Source organism: Canis aureus, chromosome 1 (genome assembly GCF_053574225.1).
Source record: "Canis aureus isolate CA01 chromosome 1, VMU_Caureus_v.1.0, whole genome shotgun sequence".
Classification (NCBI taxonomy): domain Eukaryota; kingdom Metazoa; phylum Chordata; class Mammalia; order Carnivora; family Canidae; genus Canis; species Canis aureus.
Genome location: NC_135611.1, coordinates 111,604,257 through 111,629,123, shown reverse-complemented (window position 1 = coordinate 111,629,123; position 24,867 = coordinate 111,604,257). Strand labels below are relative to the sequence as shown.

The window sequence follows — 24,867 nt, the reverse complement described above, 5'->3', positions numbered from 1 at the left end:
ACTGCAGGATTGTACACAGAGAAGGCAATCTGACCTAAGCCTGAAGAGAAATAATGACAAGAAACCAATTACTAACAATTCAAGTTTACTAAAAAACTTGTCATTAATAACTACTTTTAAACTTTCAAAGAGTTACAGTGAAATCCTACCTTAATGTATTAGGATCCAAAATTTCCAAGCATATAAATTGTTGTATCATATTATTAGATTAAAAACAGTATTTTTTTAGTCTATAAAATACAAACTAATGATACTAAATATTACACTGTACACATGTCCTGACTACAACAAACCAGGGCCAGATGGAGGATGGGGGCCATTCACAAATTCATCCAAATTTGCATTACTGTGGATGGCAGCATGGCATGATTTTCTGTAATTGAATGTTTCCAGAAATTAATCTCATTAAGGCTACTAGCAGGGTTCCCTTTGAGTATGTTATGAAATCAGGGTAGGGGAGTAGAATTTCCAAATATTTATCCTAGATTTTCTCACTTTGTTCAGTAATTGCTGGGCATCTATTATGAGCCAAGCACACTTCTACATGGTAGAGATAAAGTAGTGAAAAACCTCCCTCCCTACATGGAGGTTACATTGCTGTTGCCATTAATTTTATTTGTCCATCATTATACTTTCATTAAAGTCCTGCCCCCCTTGTCTTCATTTATAAGGCTTCTTTCCTGGGTAAATTCAGATGAACTTTGAAATTCTTTTGTGTTGCATCTTGAAAACTGGGACGTTCAGAATTCTCGTATAAACACTGATTGTATTTATAGGTTTTCTCTCATCTATTAAATGTGATGTTTGCAAAGAATTTATCTCCCAACTGAGTCCTTAAAACAGCATTTTACAGAGCTGATTTGCATGTGAAGATTCCTTGAGGCTTCTGAGTTTGGAAGGAACATTCCACAATTACCAGCATTGATCTTCCAGTAGAGATGAGGACGTGAACTTTAACAAAGACGACATCACACCTCACATCTATAGATTTCCTCCAGTGTGGACTCTCTGATGATAGACAAGATGTGATCTCTGGCTGAAGCCTTTACAACAGACATCACATATGTATGGCCTTTCTCCAGTGTGGACCCTCTGATGTGTGTGGAAATGTGAGGCCTGACTGAAGCCCTTACCACACTGCTGACATGTATATGGTTTCTCTCCTGTGTGAACTCTCTGATGAGCACTGAGCCCAGCACTCCAACTAAATTCTTTCCCACACTCCTCACATTTAAACGGTTTCTCTCCAGTGTGAATTATCTGATGGACTTGAAGATTTGACCTCTGGCTAAAGGCCTTACCACATGTATCACATTTATATGGTTTCTCTCCGGTGTGGACTCTCTGATGGGCTTGAAGATGTGAGGCCTGGCTGAATCGCTTCTGACACGCATCACATTTGAATGGCTTCTCCCCAGTATGGACACTCTGATGAGCTTGAAGATTTGAGGCTTGACTAAAGCCCTTCCCACACTCTTCACATTTATAAGGTTTCTCTCCTGTGTGGACCCTCTGATGATTGTGAAGATTCAAGCTCCAATTGAAGCGCTTCCCACACACCTCACATTTGTACGGTTTTTCTCCAGTGTGGACCCTCTGATGGGCTTGAAAATACGAGCTTTGACTGAAGCCTTTACCACACACATTGCATCGAAATGGTTTCTCTCCTGTGTGAACTCTCTGATGGCTCTGGAAACTTGAGGCTGAACTAAAACCCTTCCCACACTCTTCACACTTGTATGGTTTCTCTCCTGTATGGACTCGTTGATGACTATGAAGATTAAAGCTCAAACTGAAACACTTCCCACACTCATCACACTTGTAGGGTTTCTCTTCAGTGTGGACTCTCTGATGGGTATGAAGATTTGAGCTACAACTAAAGCGTTTACCACAATCTCCACATTTATATGGTTTCTCTCCAGTATGGATTCTCTCGTGGGCCTGGAGATGTGACCTTTGAGTGAAGCCCTTCCCACACACCTCACACTTGTAAGGTTTCTCTCCAGTGTGAACTCTGCAATGAATATTCAGATCTGTGCTACGACTGAAGCCCTTCCCACAACTTTCACATCTGTAGGGTTTCTCTCCTGTGTGAATAGGCAAATGGGCATAAAGATGTGAGGTCTGGTTAAAGCTCTTACCACACTCAAGGCACGAATAGGGCTTCTCCCCTGTGTGGACTCTCTGATGAGTTTGCAGGTTTGAGCTCTGACTGAAACCCTTCCCACACTCATGACACCAATAGCGTTTTTTTCCTGTGTAAACACTTTGTTGAACAGGAATAGCTGAGCTATAACCAGGGTCCTTCTCGTGTGTGCTATAAGGGGGGGACTTCTTTCCAGAGTGTACCTGCTGATGGAGTTCAAGGCTGGGGCCATCACTGAAGGCTTTCTCACATTCGCTACAGTGGTAGGTCTGCTGGGTGAGAGGGGACACCTTTAAGATGTCTTTATCACAATTGTTGTGAGCTTTGTCTCTTTTGTGCACTGTATCATCATCATGGTGGTGTGAAACACAACTGAAAATGTTAACATACGGAGCAAATATACATAACTGGTTTTTCATTGGAGTCTGCTTACAACTTCTCTGATAATTCTGCATTTCGCTGAGATATATTTTACTCCAAGAATTCGGAGCTCTCTGGGCCAGAAATTCTTGATTTTCAATAATATTAGAATGATCCTCTATAAGATTCATTATACAGCTGTCCTCCACAGAAGCCTGAATACATATTCCTGCTCCAACTTGACAGGGGGAATCACACTGGTCGGGGAGCTGAGAACTCTTTCCTTGAATATTTATCACAGAGTCTTGATTTTTGGTTAATTTGCTCACATGTCTCTTGATTTGCCAACATGAAAGCTCCCCTAATGAAAGGCACCTTATTCCTGCTTCATGAAAAGTCTCCATCTCCTTTTGATTCCTGCCTCCTGGAAGGATAAAGAACAAAGAATTAGGTACAGAGAGTATGACATCAACAAGGTGGTGAATGAAAGAGCTCCAAACCCTTGTTCCCCAGGGGAAACGTTAAAAACTAGAGGCTAGCTGAAAAACAAAGATCTACAGCAAACAAGGGATGGTCCAATAGAAAAAAAAATACACGTTTAAAATGGGAGGAAATTTGGGAGTAGCCCCGAGTGAGGGTTTAAGGTCTTCTTGGGTCTCTTCTGAGCATGTGTCTTGACCTGTGGCTGTGTAGGCTTTCCCCCCTTCTCATGTGCAGCTACTTTTAAACATAGTGGTATTTTTACTTATGGTAAGGTCCCATTTGAAGGATGCAGAAACCCACCTCCCAATTCCCTACTTCAAAGCAGGCAAAGCAGAGCTGAGCTAACTTTATTTGTGCTACTCTACCCTGCTTGGGGGCCGCCAGAGGGACAGGTGTCTGCTCTGACTTGGGGACACGATGAGGAAACCCAATAGGAAGCTGCAGCAGGCCTCGTGGGAGCTTCAGGGGAACTACAGACCCACAGAAGGCTGGGGAGAAGATTGTGTGTGAAGAACACAAGTGAACACCTATGTCCCCATAAAGCTAGGGTGATAGTCTTTGGGGGATTCAGACACTTAAAAGCATCTTTGTGTATGAAGGAATTAAAAAAAAAAAAAAAAAAAAAAACACATACATAGGCCCAGGCAAGACACATGCTCAGAATATTCTGAGATGACCTTAAGCCCTCACCATTGGGGAACCCAGGAGGTCAGAATACACCTTGCACAGTAGTAAAGGTCTTTCCTGGAAAATAGCTGGTCTCAAAAGATGCTTTCTCAAATGCCCAACTTTCAACAACATAAAAGCATACAAAAACCAAAACAAAACTCCAGCCAACCCAGGAAAAATATGGCCTACTTGAAGGAATAAAAAATAAGATAAAGTGGCAGCAATGAATTACCTAAGATGAGTATCAGCAGTGTCAGACAAGGTCTTTAGGACTGTCTGAAATAGACTCAAAGAGCTAAAAGAGTGACAGAGGTAAGCAGGAGGGCAGAGTGGGATGGTCCAGTCCTAGGTCCCACACAGGAGCAACAAATAACCAACATCATACAAACATTTTGTGAAAAATTTTAAAACTAGCTGAGCTGCAACAACCAAGATAATGTTTAACCAAGTAAAAGATGTACTCAAAGCTGTGCAAAATTTGTGTTTTTGCCTCATCCGTCCTGGTGAGTGTGTGATGAGGTTGGGAGGTGAGGTGTCCTGGTGAGTGTGTGATGAGGTTGGGAGGAAGCTGCCTAGTTCCTGGTGGCAAACAACAAAACCTAACGCCTACAAAGGAAAATAAGATCTCCAAAAAACCAAACCTACCAGAAAAGAACCCAAACAGCCAAAGGAATGCTGAAAAAGAAAATCAAAGCTGGAGGAGTCACAATTCTGGACTTCAAGCTGTATTATAAAGCTGTAATCATGGGACGCCTGGGTGGCTCAGTGGTCTGGGATCAAGTCCTGCATCGGGCTTCTTGCAGGGAGCCTGCTTCTCCCTCTGCCTCTCTCTCATGAATAAATAAAATCTTTTTTTTTTTAAACTGTAATCACCAAGACAGTATGTTACTGGCACAAAAACAGACACAGAGCTCAGTGGAACAGAATAGAGAACCCAGAAATGGACCCTCAACTCTGTGGTCAACTAATCTTTGACAAAGCAGGAAAGAATATTCAATGGAAAAAAGTCTCTTCAACAAGTGGTGTTGGGGAAATTGGAGCCACACACAGAGGAATGAAACTGGATCATTTCTTTACAGCATACACAAGGGTAGACTCAAAATGGATGAAAGACCTAAATGTGAGACAGGAATCCATCAAAATCCTAGAGGATAACACAGGCAGCAACCTCTTTGGCTGCAGCAACTTCTTGTAAGACACGTCTCTAAAGGCAAGGGAAGCAAAGGCAAAAATGAACTATTGGGACTTCACCAAGATAAAAAGCTTTTGCCCAGCAAAGGAAACAGCAAAACCAAAAGACAACCAACAGAATGGGAGAGGATATTTGCAAATATCTTATCAGATAAAGGGCTAGTATCCAAAAATCTGTAAAGAACTTATCAAACTCAACATCCAAAGGAAAAAAAAAGCCAATCAAGAAATGGGCAGAACACAGGAACAGACATTTCTCCAAAGAAGACCTACAAATGGCCAACAGACATATGAAAAAATACTCAACATCACTTGGCATCAGGGAAATACCACTTCGAGATACCACCTCACACCAGTCAGAATGGCTAAAATTAACAAGTCAGGAAACGACAGATGCTGATGAGGATTCGGAGAAACAGAAACCCTTGTATGCTGTTGGTGGGGATGCAGGCTGGTACAGCCACTTTGGAAAACAGTGTGGAGGTTCCTCATAGTTGAAAATGGAGCTACCCTACGACCCAGCAATTGCACTACTGGGTATTTATCCCCAAAATACAAATGTAGTGATGTGAAAGGCACCTGCACCCCAATGTTTATAGCAGCAATGTCCACAATAACCAAACTATGGAAAGAACCCATAGATCCATCAACAGAAGAATTGATAAAGGAGATGTGGATATATACAATGGAATATTGTATGATACTCAACCATCAAAAAAAAAAATGAAATCTTGCCATTTGCAATGACATGGATGGAACTAGAGAGTATTATGCTAAGTGAAATTAGTCAATCACAGAAAAACAATTACCATATGATCTAACTCATGTGGAATTTAAGAAACAAAACAGAGGATCACAGAGGAAGAGAGGAAAAAATAAAACAAGACGAAATCAGAGAGGGAGACAAACTGTAAGAGACTCCTAATCACAGGAAACGGTTGCTGGAGAAGAGGTAACTGGGGGATGGGGTAACTAGGCAGTGGACATTAAGGAGGGTACATGAAGTAATGAGCACTGGGTGTTAAATCTTTTTTTTTTAAATTTATTTATTCATGAGAGACACAGAGAGAGAGAGAGAGAGAGAGAGAGGCAGAGACACAGGCAGAGGGAGAAGCAAGCTCCATGCAGGGAGCCCAACACGATACTCAATTACGGGACCCAGGATCACGCCCCAGGGCAAAGGCATGCGCCAAACCGCTGAGCCACACAGGCGTCCCAAGTACTGGGCATCATATAAGACAGATGAATCACTGACCTCTACCTCTGCAATTAATAATACATTATATGTTAACTGAATTTGAATTAATAAAAATCTGATTTAAAAAATTTTAAGTGTTGGTGAAGATGTGGAGAAAAAGGAACGCTTGTGCACTACTGGTGGGAATTTGCAGCCACTGTGGGAAACAGTATGAAGGTTTCTCAAAAAATTAAAAATAGAATTAGCACATAAGCTAGTAATTCCACTAATGGGTACTTAACAAACAAAAAAACCCACACACACACAAAAAAAACGCAACACGAATTCAAAAGGCTATATGCACCTCTATGTTTACTGCAGCACTATTTACAAGACCCAAGACATGGAAGCAGCCCAAGTGTCCATCAACAGATGAACTGATAAAATATGTGGGTGGTATACACACAGACATAAACACAATGGAATATTACTCATAAGAGTAAGATCTTGCCATTTGCAACAACATGGGTAGACCTAGAAGGCATTATGCTGAGTGAAATAAGTCAAAGAAGGGACGCCTAGGTGGCTCAGTGGTTGAGCATTCGCCTTCAACTCAGGACATGATCCTGGGGCTGGGGTGGAGTTCCACATCAGGCTTCCTGCATGGAGCCTGCTTCTCCCTCTGCCCATCTCTCTCTCTCTCTCTCTCTCTCTCTGTCTCTCATGAATAAATAAAATCCTTAAAAAAAAGACAAATACCTTTTGATTTCACTTATAGGTGGAATCTAAAAATCAAAACATATGAACAAAGCAAAAATAGACCTGTAAATAACAGAGAACTGGTGGTTGCTGGTGGGGGCGGGGGAATGGCGGGCAAAATAGGTGAAGGGAGTACGAAGTACAGGATTCCAACTGTGGGATGAATGAGTTACAGGGATGAGAGGTACAGCATAAGTAATACAATCAACGGTATTGTAACAGTGCTGTATGCTGACAGATAGTAGCATAATGTATATACAGTTGTCTATTTACTATGTTGCCTACCTGAAACTATCACTGCATGTCCACTATACTTCAATTAAAAAATTAGATTTTAAAAAACTTAAGATATCCAGAAAAGTCCTAAGAATATCAAAATTAAATATACTCTACATAACCCACATGTCAAACAGGAAATTTCATGGGATGTTAGAAAATACTTTGTGATATAATATTCATTATATTTCTATTTCTGGTGTGCAGTTAAACGGAACTCAGATAATTTTATAGTGTTAAAAGTTTATATCAGAAAACAAAGTGTAAAATGAAAAACCTAAGGTTCCACCTCAAGAAGCCATGAAAAGAGGAATTAAGGAAATCAGAGTAAAAATCAAATGAAACAAGTAGGGAAAGTTCAACATTAAGCATGAAAGATAGAATTTTACTATAGATCTTAGAAGCATTAAAATAAGGAGATATATTCAACAACTCAAATTTTTAAAAATATACTAATTCCCTGAAACATACAAATTACCAAATCTGTTGCAAGAAAAGCAAAAAATCTAAATAGTTCAGAAATTTAATTCATAAAGACATTCTCACAAAACACCAACTTCACCAGTGGATTCCAATTAGCAGTCAGAAAAGGAGTAATACCAGCCCTATACGAATCCTTTCAGAAAATATAAGAGGATGGTATATTTGAGTTATTGTATAAGGCCAGTGTTACTTGATATCAAAATCAGACAAAGACATCAAGTCTCAAGAAAATGGCAAATCAAAACCCCTCAACATAAAGTGCAAAAATCCTTAACAAAGAATGAATCTTGTTTCTAGAAACATAATAAAAAAACACTAGTACATCATGAATAAGTGGGGTTAATCCCAGTGTTAAAAACAGGGGCGCCTGGTTGGCTCAGTGGTTGAGCATCTATGTGATCCCAGGGTCCTGGGATCAAGTCCCGCATCCAGCTCCCCACAGGGAGCTTGCTTCTCCCTCTGCCTATGTCTCTGTGTCTCTCAAATAAATACATCTTTAAAAAAATAATAAAAATAAAAACAAGACAAGAGGACCCAAATGGAGTTGCTTATGCTATACCCCATGCCACCAAACCAAGACTTAATTACAATTTTGGCTAACCCAGAAATGGGATCTTAAACCAATCAATCAGGAATCCCCAGATCAGCTGTAGTAGGAATCCCCTGTATCCTCTTAAAGGAAGGTAACCCTGCAATAACCAACCTCCTTCTTTGCCTCCTATAATTGCCTTGCTCCTGTTCCATTTTGCTGTCGAAATCTTTTATATAGATCTCTGGGAGCTTTTCTATCTGCTGTAATGATGTTGCCTGATTTATGAATCACTGAATAAAGCCAGTAAAATCTTTAAAATTTAGTCAGCTAAATTTTGTTTTTTAATAGAAGGGAATGCAAGCTTGTTTTAACATGTGAAATCACCAATGCATTTTACCATATTCATAGCATGAAGGAAAAAAATCTTATAATCATCTCAGTAAATGCAGACTAAGCATTTTACAAAATACGTACATACATATACTGTTACCCATTCACGATAAAGAAAAAAACTGAAACTAAGACGGGAACTCAACCCCCCAAAAAAGTGTATGACTAAGTATCATTATCAGTGGTAAAAGACTGAATGCTGTGCACACGCATCAGGCAAACAAACCATCAAAAAACCCAAAGGCATTCATACTGGAAAGAATACACATTTGTAGATCATAATTTTCTACACAGAAAGTCTATAGGAATGTATAAAAAAGGTACTAAAATGTTTCTAGAATGTACCAACATGGGAAGACTGCAGACTACAAGGTTGATGTCAAAAACCGATTGTATTTCCTATGTTGTAAAAGAGCATAACTGAGAAATGAAATAGTTCTATTTATAGTGTCGAAAAATAAAATTCTTTTGAAAAGCTAAAGATATATAAAACCTATCCACTGAACCCTATAAAACATGATATTGTGGTTTATAATAAATATGTATTTTGGTCTTCAATTCTTGGACCATAGATCCCTAAATCCTTAGAATTTCCTTTTTTTTTTTTTTTTTAAGATTTATTTATCCATGAGAGACACACAGAGAGAGAGACTGAGACACAGGCTGAGAGAGAAGCAGGCTCCTCGCAGGGAGCCTGATGTGCAACTCAATCCCAGACCCTGAGATCACACCCTGAGTGAAAGGCAGACCCTCAACCGCTGAGCCACCCAGGCATCTCCCTTAGAATTTCCTAAGACAAAAGTACAGCGGGAGTATCATTGTTACCTTATTATTGTCCTCAGTTCCTGAAGTCCTTCCACAGCCATAGAGGTGACATGGGTGTCCTATGCTTCCTAACAAACCTCTTTCAACCACATCTGAGTTTAGGTTAATGAGTGGACTTCTGGAAATACTCTAAGGAGGCAGACTGGTTTGGAACTTTCAATCCCACCTCCTGACCTCTGGGAAAGGGAGAAGGGCAGAAGGCTGAATCAATCACTAATAGCCAATGACCTAATCAATCATGCCTAAGTAATGAAGCCTCCATTAAAATCTGAAAGGAAGGGTTTTGGGGAGCTTTCAGGTTGGGGGACATGTGGAGATGCAGGGAGAGTGGTGAGCTCAGAGAGAGAGCCTGGACGCTCTGCACCCCTTCCCACGTACTTTGCCCTATGCACCTCTTCCATGTGGCTGTTCTGGGTTATATCCTTTTATAATAAATTGACAATTTAGTAAGTAAACCATATCTGAGTTCTGTGGGCCACTCAAGCAAATTAACTGAACCCAAGGTGGGGGTTGCAGGAACCTCTGAAGCACAGTTAACAACCTGGACTTGTGATTGGCCTCTGAAAGGGGCTACAGGGTGAGAGGTGGGAATCTTGTAGGACTGACTAAGCTCTTAACCTGTAGGATCTGACACTATATCCTGACAGATGGTGTCAGAATCAAGATGACACTCAGCCAGTATCTTGACTAATTGGTTAGTATGGCAATAACCCGCACATATTAGATCTGGTGAGAATTATAGAATTGAGGGATGCCTGAGTGGTTCAGTTGGTTAAGGGTTCAACTCTTGATTTCAAATCATGATCTCAGGGTCATGGGATCAAGCCCTGAGTCCATGCTCAGTGGAGAGTCTGCTTGAGGATTCTCTCTCTCTCTGCCCCACCCCTTGCTTGCACACTCTCTCTCTAAAATAAATCTTTAAAAAAAATTATGGGGGCAGCTCCGGTGGATCAGCGGTTTAGCGCTGCCTTCAGCCCAGGGCGTGATCCTGGAGACCCGGGATCGAGTCCCATGTCAGACTCCCTGCATGGAGCTTGCTTCTCCCTCTGCCTCTCTCTCTTTCTGCCTCTCATGAATAAAATAAAATCATAAAAATCATAAAAATAAAAATTATGGAATTGAAATGTGTCACTACAAAAAAAATCAACTAAACATAAACAAACGCACTAATGAAAAGAGGGGCAAAAAACCTTTAAGACATACATGAAACAAATATAAAAAACAAAATGACAAAAGTTCTTCCCTATCAGTAATTACTTTAAATATAAATGGATTACATGCCCTAAGCGATTATAAGTTGGAAGAATGGACTAAAAACACATGACCCAGATATATGTTGTCTACAAGACACTCTATCTTTTTCTGTATATTTTTTTATCGGAGTTCCATTTGCCAACATAAAGTATAACACCCAGTGCTCATCCCGTCCAGTGCTCTCCCTCAGTGCCCATCACCCAGTCACCCCATCCTCCCACCCATCTCCCCTTCCACTACCCCTTGTTCGTTTCCCAGAGTTAGGAGTCTTTCATGTTTTGTCACCCTCTCTGATTTTTCCCACTCATTTTCTCTCTCCTTTGTCTATGATCCCTTTCCCTATTTTTTATATTCCCCATGAGTGAAACCATATGATGATTGTCCTCCAATTGACTTACTTCACTCAGCATAATACCTTCCAGTTCCATCCACGTCGAAGCAAATGGTGGGTATTCGTTGTTTCTAATGGCTGAGAGACTTTATATCTAAGAACACACATAGCTCGAAAGTGATAGAAAGATACTCCATGCAAAAGGGAGCTGGATGGTTATACTGACGTCAGACAAAATAGACTTTTAAATGCTATTACAGGAAATAATCTATATTGATAAAGGGTCAAAGCACCAAGAAGATATAATCATTATAAACATGTATACACTAAACTCAGAATTCCAAACATATGAGGCAAATATAAACCAAATGGAAGAGACAAATAGCTACTAATAGTAATAGAAGAATTCAATATTTACTTTCAGTAATGGATAGAACCAGATGAAAGATCAACAAGGAAATAGAGAACTTAATACTACAAGCTGATGAACAGAAAATGTCACCCAATAGCAGCAGAACATGCATTTTTCTCAAGTACACATGGAGCATTCTCCAGGGCAGGCTATATGTTAAGCCACAAAACAAGTCTTAACAAATTTAAAAAGATTGATATCCTATAACAAACTTTCCTAATCACAGTATTGAAACAAGAAATCAAATGCAGAAGGAAGCCTAAGAATTCACAAATATTTGGATATTAAAACTGTAAATAACCAATAAATTAAAGAAAAAAATCACAAAGGAAATTAGAAAATATTTTGAGACAAATGAAAATCACTCATATGTGGACTAGCACAGAGGATCATATGGGAAGGGAGGAAAACTGAATGAGACGTCATCAGAGAGGGAGAAAAACCTTAACCAAAGGAAGCAAACTGAGGGTCACTGGAGGGGAGGTGGGTGGGGATGGGGTAACTGGGTGATGGGCATTAAGGAGGGAATGTGATGTGATGGACACTGAGTGTTACATGCAACTGATAAATCCTTGAGCACTACATCTGAAACTAATGATGTACTATATGTTGGCTAATTGAATTTAAATTAAAAAAAGAAAATGAAAATCCAATATACCAAAACTTAGGAGATACAGTGAAAGCAGTGCAAAAAGGAAAATTTGTATCTATAAATACTTGCATTAAAAAGCGATACAGCAATTGTACTTTTGGATATATATCCAAAGGAAACAAAATCACTGTCTGAAAGATCTCTATACCCTCATGTCCACTATAGCATTACTTACAACAGCTGAGACATGGAAATGATCTAAATGTGCATCAACTGATGAATAAAGAAAATGTGACACTTACACACACACAGGAATACTATTCAGCCATAAAAAAGAGAATCCTACCATTTGTGACAACATGGATGGACCCATGGCTTCAGCCATTATGCTAAGTGAAATAAGTCAGGCACAGAAAGACAAACACTGTATGATCTCATATGTAAAATCTGAAAATATCAAACTTAGAGAAACAGAGATAATATCTGAGGTTGCCAGAGTTGGAGGGGGTGGGGGAATGAAGTAAAAGTGGTCACAAGGTATAAACTTTCTGGTATAAGATAATAAGGGGCACCTGGGTGGCTCAGTTGGTTAAGCATCTGACTCTTGATTTCCATTCAGGTAATGATCTCAGGGTCATGAGATTGAGCCCAGGTCAGGCTCTGGACGCAGTAGGGAGTCTGCTGGAGATTCTCTATCTCAAATAAATAAATAAGTCTTAAAAAAACATAAATTCTGGAAATGTAATGTTCAACATAACTACAGTTAACAATACTGTATTATATGTATGATAGTTTCTAAAGAGTAGATCTTAAAAGTTCTCATCACAAGGAGAAAAATTAACTATATGAGGTAATGGATGTTAACCAAACTTATTACAGTAATCATTTTGTAATATGTACAAATATCAAATCATTATGTTGTACACCTTAGGCAACATTAGGTCAATGTTACCTCAGTAAAACTAGAAAAATAAAAAAGATCTCAAATCAACAATAAAACCTTACATCATTAAAAAAAAATGGTTTATATCATAAGGAACTAGAAAAAGATGGGATCCCTGGGTGGCGCAGTGGTTTGGCGCCTGCCTTTGGCCCAGGGCGCAATCCTGGAGACCTGGGATCGAATCCCACGTCGGGCTCCTGCTGCATGGAGCCTGCTTCTCCCTCTGCCTATGTCTCTCTCTCTCTCTCTCTCTTTCTCTCTGTGTGACTATCATAAATAAATAAAAAATTTAAAAAAAAAAGAAAAGAAAAAGAACAAACTTGGGTGCCTGGGTGGCTCAAACAGTTGAGTGTCTGACTCTTGATTTCAGCTCAGGTCATGATCGCGAGGTTGTGGGACCCAGGCCCACATCAAACTTCATGCTGTATGGACCCTGCTTGAGATTCTCTCTTCCTCTCCTTCTGCCCCTCCCCCTTGCTTGCATATGCTCTTAGAAAAAAAAAAGAGAAGAAAAAGAACTAAACCCAAAGGTAGTAGAAGGAAATAACAAAGAGCAGAGGTAAATAAACTAGAGAACAGAAAAACAGAAAAAGAATCAATGAGAAACAGCTGGTTCTTCAAAAGATCAACAAAATAAACAAACATTTAGCTGGAGTGGCTATGAAAAGAGTGAAGACTTAAATTCCTAAAATTAGAAATTAAAGTGGGGATGCCACTACTGACTGTAGAGAAACAAAAAAGATTATAAGACAGCACTATGAATAATTGTATGCCAACAAACTGGATGACAGATAAAATGGATAAATTCCATATCATAAGACTGAATCATGAAGAAACAGAAAACCTAAATAGACCTATAACTACTAAAAAGATTGAATCAGTGATCAAAAGCTTCCCAACAAAGAAAAGTAGGGACCAGATGGCTACACTGGTGAATTCTACCAAGCATTTAAAGAAGAGCAACAATCCTTGTTAAACTCTTCCAAAGAAAAACAGAAAAGGAGGGAAAACTTCCTTACTTATATGGTGAGGCCAGTACTGCCTGACCTCTCTCTAAAGCCAGAGAGAGAGACACAGTAAGAAAGGAAACTACAGACAAATATGCCTTATGAATACTGATCTAAAAATACTAGCAAACCAAATTCAGTAGTATATTAGAAATACTACAACATGACCAAGTGGGACTTATTCCTGAAATGCAAGGATGGTTCAACACACAAAAAATCAATGTGATATACCACATTAACAAAATAAAGGAAAAAAACACATAATCATCTCAGTTAATGTAGAAAAAGCATATGATAAAATTCAAAATACTTTCATGATAAAAACTCTCAACAAGCTAGGAATAGAAAAAAACTGTCTCCACATAATAAGTCATAAATGAAAAACACACATCACACACAAGACTCAATGGTGAAAAGACTGAAAGCTTTCCCTCCAATATCAAGAATAAGGCAAGGATGCCTACTTTTGTCCCTAATATTCAACACAGTACTGGAAGTTTTAGCCTGAGAAATTGGGTGAGAAATAAAAGGCATCGAAATGGGAAAGGAAGAAGTAAAATTGTTCATCGATGATATGATTGTATATGTGGAAAACTAAAGATTCCACATAAAAATCGTTAATAAATTCAGCAAAGTAGCAAGTTACAAAATCTAACACAAAATCAGCTGCATTTCTACATACAAACAATGAACAATCTAAAAGGAAATTGAAAAAACAGTTCCATACACAATAGCACCAAAAAGAATAAAATACTTGGGAATTAACCAAGGAGGTGAAAGACATGTGCACTGAAAACTACACAACATTGATAAATTAAAAACATAAAAAAATAGAATGAGCCCATGTTCATGGATTGGAAGATTTAATACTGTTAAGACATCAGTGCTACCCAAAAGGATCTACAGATTCAATGCAATCTCTATCAAAATCCCAACAATACAGAAACAGAAAAATCCATCCTAAAATTCACATGGAATCTCAAGGACCCTGAGTAGCCAAAAAAAAACAAAACAAAACAAAACAACAACAAAAAAAAACCACCTTTAAAAAAAGAAAAAGTTGGAGGCACTCACTTCCTGATTTCAAAATTTACTATAAACTTGCAGTAGTCAAAACAGTGGGGGTACTGGCATAAAGACAAATAGACCAAAGGAACAGTCTAGAAAGCCCAGAAATAAACCACCACAAACACAGTCAAATGGTTTTTGACAAGGGTGTGAAGACCATTCGGTGGGAAAAAGGACAGTCTTTTCAATAAACGGTGCTAGAAAAATTGGATATCCACATGCAAAAGAATGAAATCAGACCATTCTTTTATATTTAAAAATTACTTTAAAATGCATTAAAGATCTAGACATAGGAGCTAAAACTATAAAACTCCTATGAGAAAACAGAGGGCAAAAGCTTCATAACATTGGACCTGACGATGATTTCTTGGATATGACGCCAAAGGCACAGGGATCAAAAGAAGCAGACACATTTGAGAATTTAATGAAAATTATAAACTCTTATGCATCAAAAGACACTATCAATAGAGTAAAAAGGTCACACACAGAATGAGGAAATACTTGTAAATCACAAATCTGGTAAGGGATTAGCATTCAGAATACAAAGAACTCTTAAAACTCAACAGAAAACAAACAACCTGACTCAAAACGGAAGAAAGATTTGTAGAGACATTTCTCCAAAGATGATACACAAATGGCTAACAAGTACATGAAAAGATGCTCAGTATCACTAATTATTAGAGAACTGCAAATCAAAACAAGATACTACTTCATACCCATTAGGGTGGTTATAATTAAGATTAAAAAAAAAAAAAAACACAGAAAACAACAAGCGTCGGTGAGGATTAACTGGAACCCTTGTGTACTGCTGGTGGGAACATAAAATAGTGTGGCTATTGTGAAAAACAGTATGGTGGTTTCTCAAAAATTAAAAATAGAATTATCATATGATCCAGCATTTCTATTCTGGGTATATACACAAAAAATGGAAAGCAGAGATTTGCAGGTATTTGTACACCCATGTTCACAGCAGCATTATTCACGATAACTAAATAGTACAAACAACCCAAATGTCCATCAACAGGTGAAGAAAATTTTATTTTAAAGATTTTATTTATTTATTCATGAGAGATACACAGAGGCAGAAGCAGAGGTAGAGGGAAAAGCAGGCTCCCTGTGGGGAGCCCAATGCGGGACTCGATCCCAGGACCCCAGGATCACACCCTGAGCAGAAGGCAGACACTCAACTACTGAGCCACCCAGGTGCCCCCAAAAGGAAGGGAATTGTGACATATATTATGACATGATCAACCTTGAAGACATCATGCTAGGTGAAATAAACCAGACATGAATGGCAAATATTGCATGATTCCACTGACATGAGGTATTTGAAATAGTCGAATCCACAGATACAGTTAAGAATAGTGGTTACTAGGAACTGGAGTAAGGGAAGACAGGGAGTCATTATCTAATGTGTAGTTTCAATTTGGGATGATGGAAAAGTTCAGGAGATGGACAGTGCTGATGGTTGTACAACAATGTGAACGTACTTAATGCCACTGGACTGTCCACTGAGAGATGGTTAACATAAATTTTATGTCATGTATATTTTACCACAATTTAAAAATTACATATGCTAGTAAGTCTGGCAGTATAGTGCTTACACACAATTAAGACAAGTCAAGGACATGGAGAGTGACAGGATACGGCATTTTAAGTGGTAGTCAGAGAAGGCCTTGGAAGAAAGGGCTTCTCACAGACATGAGTGAGTAAGAAGCCAGGGCGTTCCAATGTTCACGGGCTGGCAGCAATCCAGCCAGAGAAGCGAATGGAAAAGATCCTGACGTGTAAAGCATATTTGTGCTAAATGGGGCACAAGTGAGGCTGGCAGACAAATGGGGCGGGGGGTAGGGTGTGACTGGAGAAAGATGTAGAATGAATGTTTAAGCTGGGGGAATGAGCACATACCATAGGGCCTTCCAGCCCCCTTGAATACTTTGGGATTTTCTTGATTTTGTTGTTTTGTTTTGTTTCATTTGAGAGGGAGAACACAGGCAGGGGCAGAGGGGGAGAGAGACTCTCAAGTAGATTCCACACTGAGCACAAAGCCAGACATGGGGGCTCGAGCTCATGACCCTGAGATTATGACTGGAGTCCAAACCATAAGTCGGACACTTGAGAGCCACTAAGGTGCCCCTAACACTTCTGGTTTGATTCTGAGTGAAGGGAGAAGACTATGGAGGATCTGAAGCAGAGGAGGGACATGATGTGTTTAATGTTTTCAAAGGGTCTCTCTAGCTGCTACATGAAGGTTATCCAGAACAGAGGCAGAACAACACTGCCACCTACAAGGACCCCAGCTGCATGATTCTTAGCTGAGTGCCTACCTCCTTGAGTATGGAACTCCTTTGTGCAAAGCTTTTCCTCTCTCTCCAATTGGGATATCACATCTGGTTTGGAGGATGAATGCCCTACAAAAAGATAAAAAGTGAAAAACATTAAGGGCAAAAGTACTGGAAAATTTTGGTTCCGATCCCATAATGTACTATGCCCTTGCCCAAAGCAGTGTTTATCAAACACTTTCCTATCACCACCCACAGTAAATACACTTGGTATCATTAGAAATATATTACTACCACACAAATTCTTGAAATAAATGATCAAATGAACTGTTTCTTATTCTTTTAAGATGAGGTGGGAGGAGAGACAGAGGGAGAGAGAAACTCATGCAGACTCCTGCCAAGTGCAGAGTCTGATGGCGGGGCTCAGTCTTCCAACCCTGAGATCATGAGCTGAGCTGAAACCAAGAGTCAGATGCTTATCCAACTGAGGCCCCCAGAAGCCCCTCAGATGAACTGTTTCTAACCAAAGTCTGTTTTTATTATATCCTTCCCAGTCTGAGACCCCTCACTGTAAACAGCCTGCAGTTACTGCTGCCATGTGCACCTATGTGCACCATTCTAAGGAGCCCTGATACTGTTCCTCTGTTCTCCAAGTCTTCTACAAGACTGATGACGCAATTTACTAAATTAAATTCCTGACCCACCAATGGGCCATGATCTACAAGCTATCGAGCCAGGTGAACACAAGCTTAACGGTTCCTCTATAGTTCATTTACATGAGATAACATCTACCTTGGAGCAAAGACTAGAAACGTCTGGTCTCCGTGCTCCAAAGGGACTTGAAAACTCTGATATCTGAGAAGTCCTGATGCCTTGAACTACTGGGCAGAGGCCACTGGTGCCACTGAACATCCTAATATGCAGAGGACAGTCCTCATAATACAGAATTATCTGCCCCTCAAGGTCAAGAGTGCCAAGGTTAAGAAACCCTGCTTGAGGGGATGAGTTACAGAAACAACCTGTCCTCACCCACAGAGACCAGGTTCCTGAAGTTCTCCAGCATCACATCTCGGTACAGCTTCCTCTGGGCGGGGCCCAGCAGCCCCAGCTCCTCCTCACTGAAGACCACGGCCACGTCCTTGAATGTCACCGCCTCCTACAACACCAAGCACACACACCTCAATCCTGCACCCACCGGGCCACTGGCAGTGGGGTAGCACTGAGGCAGCAGAGGGAGTATGTGGAAAGTGGTTCCCCATTCTGAGAGATCTAAGCAACTGTCCTTAGTAACAGCTTCTCCTCTTCCCTTTCCACAATCACACCAAAAATGTGAGGAACGCAGAGGGAGAAGGAAAGAGAAGAAAAACACTTCCGTACATGTAACATGGTGCCCTTTATATTTTTTTAATTTTTTTTAATTTTTATTTATTTATGATAGTCACATCAGAGAGAGAGAGAGAGAGAGAGAGAGAGAGGCAGAGACACAGGCAGAGGGAGAAGCAGGCAGGCTCCATGCACCGGGAGCCCGACGTGGGATTCGATCCCAGGTCTCCAGGATCGCGCCCTGGGCCAAAGGCAGGTGCTAAACCGCTGCACCACCCAGGGATCCCTATTTTTTTAATTTTTTAAAAAAGATTTATTTATTTGATTGGGCATAAGCAGGGGGAGCAGCAGAGCGAGAGGGAGAAGCAGACTCCCCACTGAGCAGGGAGCCCGACAAGGGGCTCCATCCCAGGACCCTGGGATCATGACCTGACCCAAAAGCACTTAACAGATTAAGCCACCCAGGTGCCCCCATGGTGCCCTTATGTAGTTAAGTCTCTAGAACTGTCATTGTCAAATCATGTCATACACATATTTTACAATTTCACCAATACAGCCAAATTTTGTAAGAAATTTTGAGTTAATTCATCCCAACAGCATGGAATAGTGCCCCCTCCTTTACTCCATCATCAGCATGTGCCCATCGAACAGGCCGTTAGCACCCCTCCAGGGCAGGGACCTGTGTTCTCAGGAGCATGCCCCACCTGTCAATCACAGCAACAATCAGTGTCGAGGTTAAGAACATATGTTCTGGAGACCAAATACCTCTAAGACTCTGTCCATGATTGGCTTTGGGACCCTGGTCAAGTCACCTAACTTCTCAATACTTCAATGTCCTTATCTGTGCAATAGTACCACATAAGGCACTTGAAGGGCTCAAATGAGACTAAAGGACTTAGGGCAGCATCTGACACACATTAAGTACTCAACAAATGTCAGCCATCACTATTACTGTTACCTTCATTATTCCTGGTTGCATAGTATTCCATAAAAATGATCTAGGATATATTTAATGATTCCAAGTAATTAAACAACCCAATAAATTTTTTAACTATTAAAATGCTGCAGAAAACATTTTTATATAGATCTCTGCCAACTGTCTTGTTACTTCCCTAGGATAAGTTCCAAGAAATGGCAATTGCACTATTGAAAAATATGCACCTTTATTTTGCTAATATAATGACAATTTTCCCAATTAACTCTTCCTGTAAGAGATTAGAAGTATCCCTGATTCTCTATATTCTGACCAAAATTGGACATTATCTTATTTTTTAAATGTTGGGTAATTTGGTTAAGTGATAAAAACAACTTTTTAAAAAATTTCCACTTAATTTTTTTTTTTTAATTTTTAAAAAAGATTTTGAGAGAGAGGGAGAGAAAGAGTGAGAAGGGGGAGGGGCAGAGGGAGAGGATCTCAAGGAGACTCAGTGCTGAGTATGAAGCCTGACTCAGGGCTCAGTCTTACAACCCTGAGATCATGACCTGAACCAAAACCAAGAATCAGACACTCAACCATCGGAGCCACCCAGGCACCCCTCCACTTATTTAATTTTTTTAAACGATTGTCTTTTTAAAAAAATATATTTATTTATTTATTCATTCATTCATTCATTCATTCATGAGAGAGGCAGAGACATAGGCAGAGGGAGAAGCAGGCTCCATGCAGGAAGCCTGATGTGAGACTCAATCCCTGATGTAGGATCACGCCCTGAGTTAAAGGCAAATGCTCAACTGCTGAGCTCACCCAGGCATCCCTAAAAGATTGTGTTTCAACATACTATCAACTATATTCAAATAATTAAAAAATCTTTTGATTTTTTTATATTACTTGTTCATTTCCTTTATTCATAATCCTGCTGGAGTATCTTATGGATCAGTAAAATTCCTATTGAGAATATTAAGCCTTTTTCCTAGTATGTATAGATTCCCACCTTCACCCCCCAACCCCTAACCCCGACTCCTGTTTCCTATACGTCTCACAAATTTTTCTGTATGGAAATAAAAATTATCTCAACTTTAGCTTGAGTTCTGAGCATCTATATACTAAACAACTAGTTAAGACATCTGAAAAGAAGAGACAGCCACTGAGAAAAGGAATAAGGTGAGGACAATATTATTTTTGGAGTCCTCTGTCTACCAGACATGCCAGCACACATGAAGCTTGGCTTCAGGTTCCTGAATAGAGAAGTCTCTTTTCTTCTGGGTCTTTCCATTTACTCTCATTGAACACCTGAAACTCCCAGCTTAGGCGATGGGAACGTTAGTGTCCCTGGGCACTGAGTAGATTTCAGTAGGTATCTGAAGGTTCACAAGGTTTTTTCATGTTAAAATGCAGATAAGACCATCTACATCCTCACACAGCTGTTCCACAGAGTTAAATGCCTGGCAAATCCCTAGTGCTAAAGATTTTTATTTTTTAAAGATTTTATTTATTTATTCATGAGAGGCAGAGACATGGGCAGAGGGAAAAGCAGATTCTCCACAGTGAGCCTGATGTGGGACTTGATCCCAGGACCCCAGGATCACGACCTGAACCAAAGATAGAGGCTCAATCTCTGAACCACCCAGGCGCCCCAGTGCTAAAGATTTTTAAAATTAAATATGTACTTCTTTAAAACATATTAACATGTTAATGAATAAAACAAACATTCAACTATAATACACACATGGTTTAGCTTAGAATAAAAAAGAGAATCTAGGGCAGCCCCGGTGGCACAGTGGTTTAGCGCCCCCTGCAGCCAGAGGTGTGATCCTGGAGACCTGGGATGGAGTCCCACCTCCGACTCCCTGCATGGAGCCTGCTTCTCCCTCTGCCTGTGTCTCTGCCTGCCTCTCTCTCTCTGTGTGTCTTTATGAATAGATAAATAAAATCTTAAAAAAAAAAAGAATCTAGCTCTTTATTATTATTTTAAAATATTTATTTATTTTTAAATAAGCTCTACAGCCAACATGCGGCTTGAACTCAGGACCCCGAGATCAAGATTCACACACTCAACAGACTGAGCTGGCCAGGCATGCTCCAAATCTAGCTTTTCTTGTTTGAAAACAACTAAAATTATTTTCAGAGTTCACTCTGAGATGGACTCTGCTGCACCAAACCATACTTTAGACATTCTTATCACAAAATGGGAGGCACCTCTTGTGAGAAAACAATGGAGTCCCTAAAACTTCAAAGAGAAAAAAAATGACTTAAATCTCAAGAATTTCCATATGGAAAGAAAGATTATATGTAAGAAAACTGTTACTGCAAACATCTTTAAAATGGTAAAACCCGCCTGTAAATGAAGAATGGAGTAAAGCAGTAGGTAAATTATGGGAAATGATATGACTATTTAAAGTGTAGGTAACATAAAATTACATTTGCAAAATTCAAAATGATACTTAAACTATGATTACAAATCTAGGCATGTCAATACAAATGAGAAAGAATGTGGGACCAATTAAAACTGATTTGTAAACACGTCTGTAATATGGAAGTCATTTTTAAAAGAATATCTATTAATTTTCACACAATTGTTTGGAAACAAAGTGCAAGAGCCTGGTATACAACAATTATGTGCCTTGGGTTCCCTTTTACCCTTCCCAAGCAGGGGAAAAATGCATCCAGTCTTTATGACATGTCATTTTAACGAACAGAAAGGCAAACCCAACTTACCTGGAACTTGGTCATTTTTCTCCTTCTCCTTCTGGGGAAGGGCAGAGTTTGGGAAGGCAAAACTGTGGAAGGGAAAGTCATCATGAGAGAGCTGCTAGTCTACGTGGCACTTTGTGCCAACAGGAAGACGTGTCTCTTTCCCCAGTAGAACTCAGACCCGGGGCTGGATTCCAGCTTCCCCCTCAATCAACTGCGTGAGTTCATGAACAGTCCCTAATCTAAGTGCTTCTGGCAGCTTCCAGAGTATTCCCCAGCCTGGGTATGAGGAAATGAGAGGCATACAGGCAATATAACTTACTGGGACCAAAGTGCCTGGGTTCAAATTCTGCATTTCTCCTTATTGCCTTCTACTTACTAGCAGGATAAACCTTGAGCGAGTTATTAATCTTTCTGTGCCTCAATCCAGTCACCTGTAAACGGGGATCATCATAATGCCAGTATTCCCCATTTCCTGCGGAGCCACACAAGCAGATGCTATTATGCTTCACAAAACCTCCCTTGCAGATGTGCTCTCCGGAAAGTGAAGGTTTTAAGAAGCCTAGAATTCAGAGCTGAATGCTCTGGGCTGTGAGTTATCGTCACCCTAAGGAAAGTCCTTCTCGCTGGTTGTCCCACAGATCATTCATTCTCCTGCTAACGATAAACTGCCATGATTTCCCCCCTACTCCGTCCCGCACTGAACACCATTTTTAAGATGTGTAATTACTGGAGCTTGTCATTAATAAGCCGGAAGAGCCTCCACCAAGTTTCTCCCGTGTGCACGGAGGCAAAGAATAATAAAAACCGCAGACTAAGAAATCCTGGTGCATTTGAACGAACGCACGCAGCTGTGAACAGTCAGGGACGCGCCACGCCGCGGGCACTGCGCGAAGCCGGGACCGCGGCCGTTTCTCTGGGATAAACCACCAAGAACTTTCGCCAGGGTCCGGCTAAGGAGAACTCTCCTTCCTCAACAAGTGTCTCGGGAGAGACCAGGAATCCAGGACCGGCCCCGCGGCAGAGCTGGCTCTCAGGGGCTCTCGGGAGCTTCCCCACCACAGGGGCCCCGAGTTACGAGGACAGGATGCGCGGTGCCATCCGACGCGGCGCGAGGCACCGATCTGCAGCTTTCCCAGCTGATCCCGTTGAATTCTCCAAGCACCGCCGGGAAGGCACTAATGCTCTTTAGGCACGAGGAAACCGAGGCAAGGGGATGCTAAGTGGCTCGCGCAATGTTTCCCGGCAAGGCGGACGCGGCGCCCGCGGCAGGGCCGGGCCGGGGGTGGGGGCCGGGGGCGCCGAGAGCGCGGGAGACCTTCAAACTCCGCTGGCCACGCGCGCCCGCCCCGACGCGGAGGCTCCGCCTGGCAGCGGCACTGTGCCGCCGCCGCCTCCGTCCCCGCCCTCCGCCGCCGCCGGCCGCGGCTCCCCTTCCCCAGGACCGGGGTCCGGCTGGCTGCTGGCCCCACGCCGAGACCGAGAAGGCTCGGAGGGACCGCAGCGACACGGGGTGAACTCACCTCACCGCCAGCAACCTCGGCCCCGACCTCGCCTTCCTGGAGCGGAAGTGCCCCGGACTCTACCGGGCTCCTGGACTACACTTCCCAGAATGCCCAAGGGGAAGCGCCTCGGGTTTCGCGCACCTGCTGGACTACGTTTCCCAGAATGCAGCTCGCGGGATCGCGCTTCCCACCGGCTTGCTCTCGTTCTGGGCGAAGGTGGCTTCGGTTTGAGCAGTTCCTCTGGCGCTGCAGCTGTCACATTTCTTTTTGTTTTATACATTTCTTGAAGCTCATGAGAAAGCAATTACGAATTGAAAAAGTTCGGTTGTATAAAAGAAAAACGGGGGATCCCTGGGTGGCTCAGCGGTTTAGCGCCTGCCTTCAGCCCAGGGCGTGATCCTGGAAACCGGGATCGAGTCCCACGTCGGGCTCCCTGCGTGGAGCCTGCTTCTCCCTCTGCCTGTCTCTGCCTCTCTCTCTCTCTGTCTATCATAAATAAAATCTTAAAAAAAGAGAGAGAGAGAGAAACGAAGTTTGCACTATGAAGTTAACCAACACTTTTAGCGGGAGCAAGGGGTAGGCTCAATATGGGAAACGTAAATGTGACTTGGGCTGAACCGCCTAACGCTGAACTTAGGGAACATTGGATCTCAAACCTGCATCGAATGTCCCCTCTGGTATCCCCAGTGCAACCGTCGATAATAAACGGAGTTTATGGCTGATCGCGGTGAGGACACCACTGCAACAGACACACACACAGCACCTTGACACGGCCACGAAATCAGGGTTGGAATTCATGGAGAAGGGCAAGTTCTGTTTCAATGCGACGGACTTGATTAAGTTTGCGTAAGGATCGTGGTACTAAGGTCCAGGATTGGGGGAGGGGGGAGTGGACAGCGAGGGTTTTTAGGTGCCAACTGTTGCTGCTTTCTTTCGGAGAAATTGAAGAGTTGATAGAAGATTGCAGAGTTGATGGAACTTGTGGAAGTTCCTGTGATGAACAGTCAAGCGATTTGCTTGGACGGGAATCCCGGGGAATAGTAAAGGCGTGCTAATGACAACTGAACCGTTATATTAACATAACAGGATAAATTGTGGGAAGGGAGGTAGGTAGGTAGAACGTTTCAATCGTCAGTGTCCAAGCTGTCCACGCTGTGTGTCTTCTGGGGAGGGGAGGGAACAGAGGTAAGCGGAATGTGTTTGCCTCTTCTGCCTCCTTTATTCCACA

The 24,867-nt window shown here is 41.4% G+C and overlaps 1 protein-coding gene across 1 annotated transcript; it reads right to left on the bottom strand.

The window, feature by feature from the left end:
- Positions 1-68: 68 nt before the first annotated feature.
- On the bottom strand, positions 69-23,738 carry ZNF235 (zinc finger protein 235). Its single transcript, XM_077849154.1, is given in 6 exon segments — positions 69-996; positions 998-2,930; positions 17,226-17,309; positions 18,210-18,336; positions 22,159-22,220; positions 23,658-23,738. Coding segments are annotated over 5 exon segments (2,187 nt in total). The 5' UTR covers positions 22,174-22,220; positions 23,658-23,738; the 3' UTR covers positions 69-968.
- Positions 23,739-24,867: the final 1,129 nt, after the last annotated feature.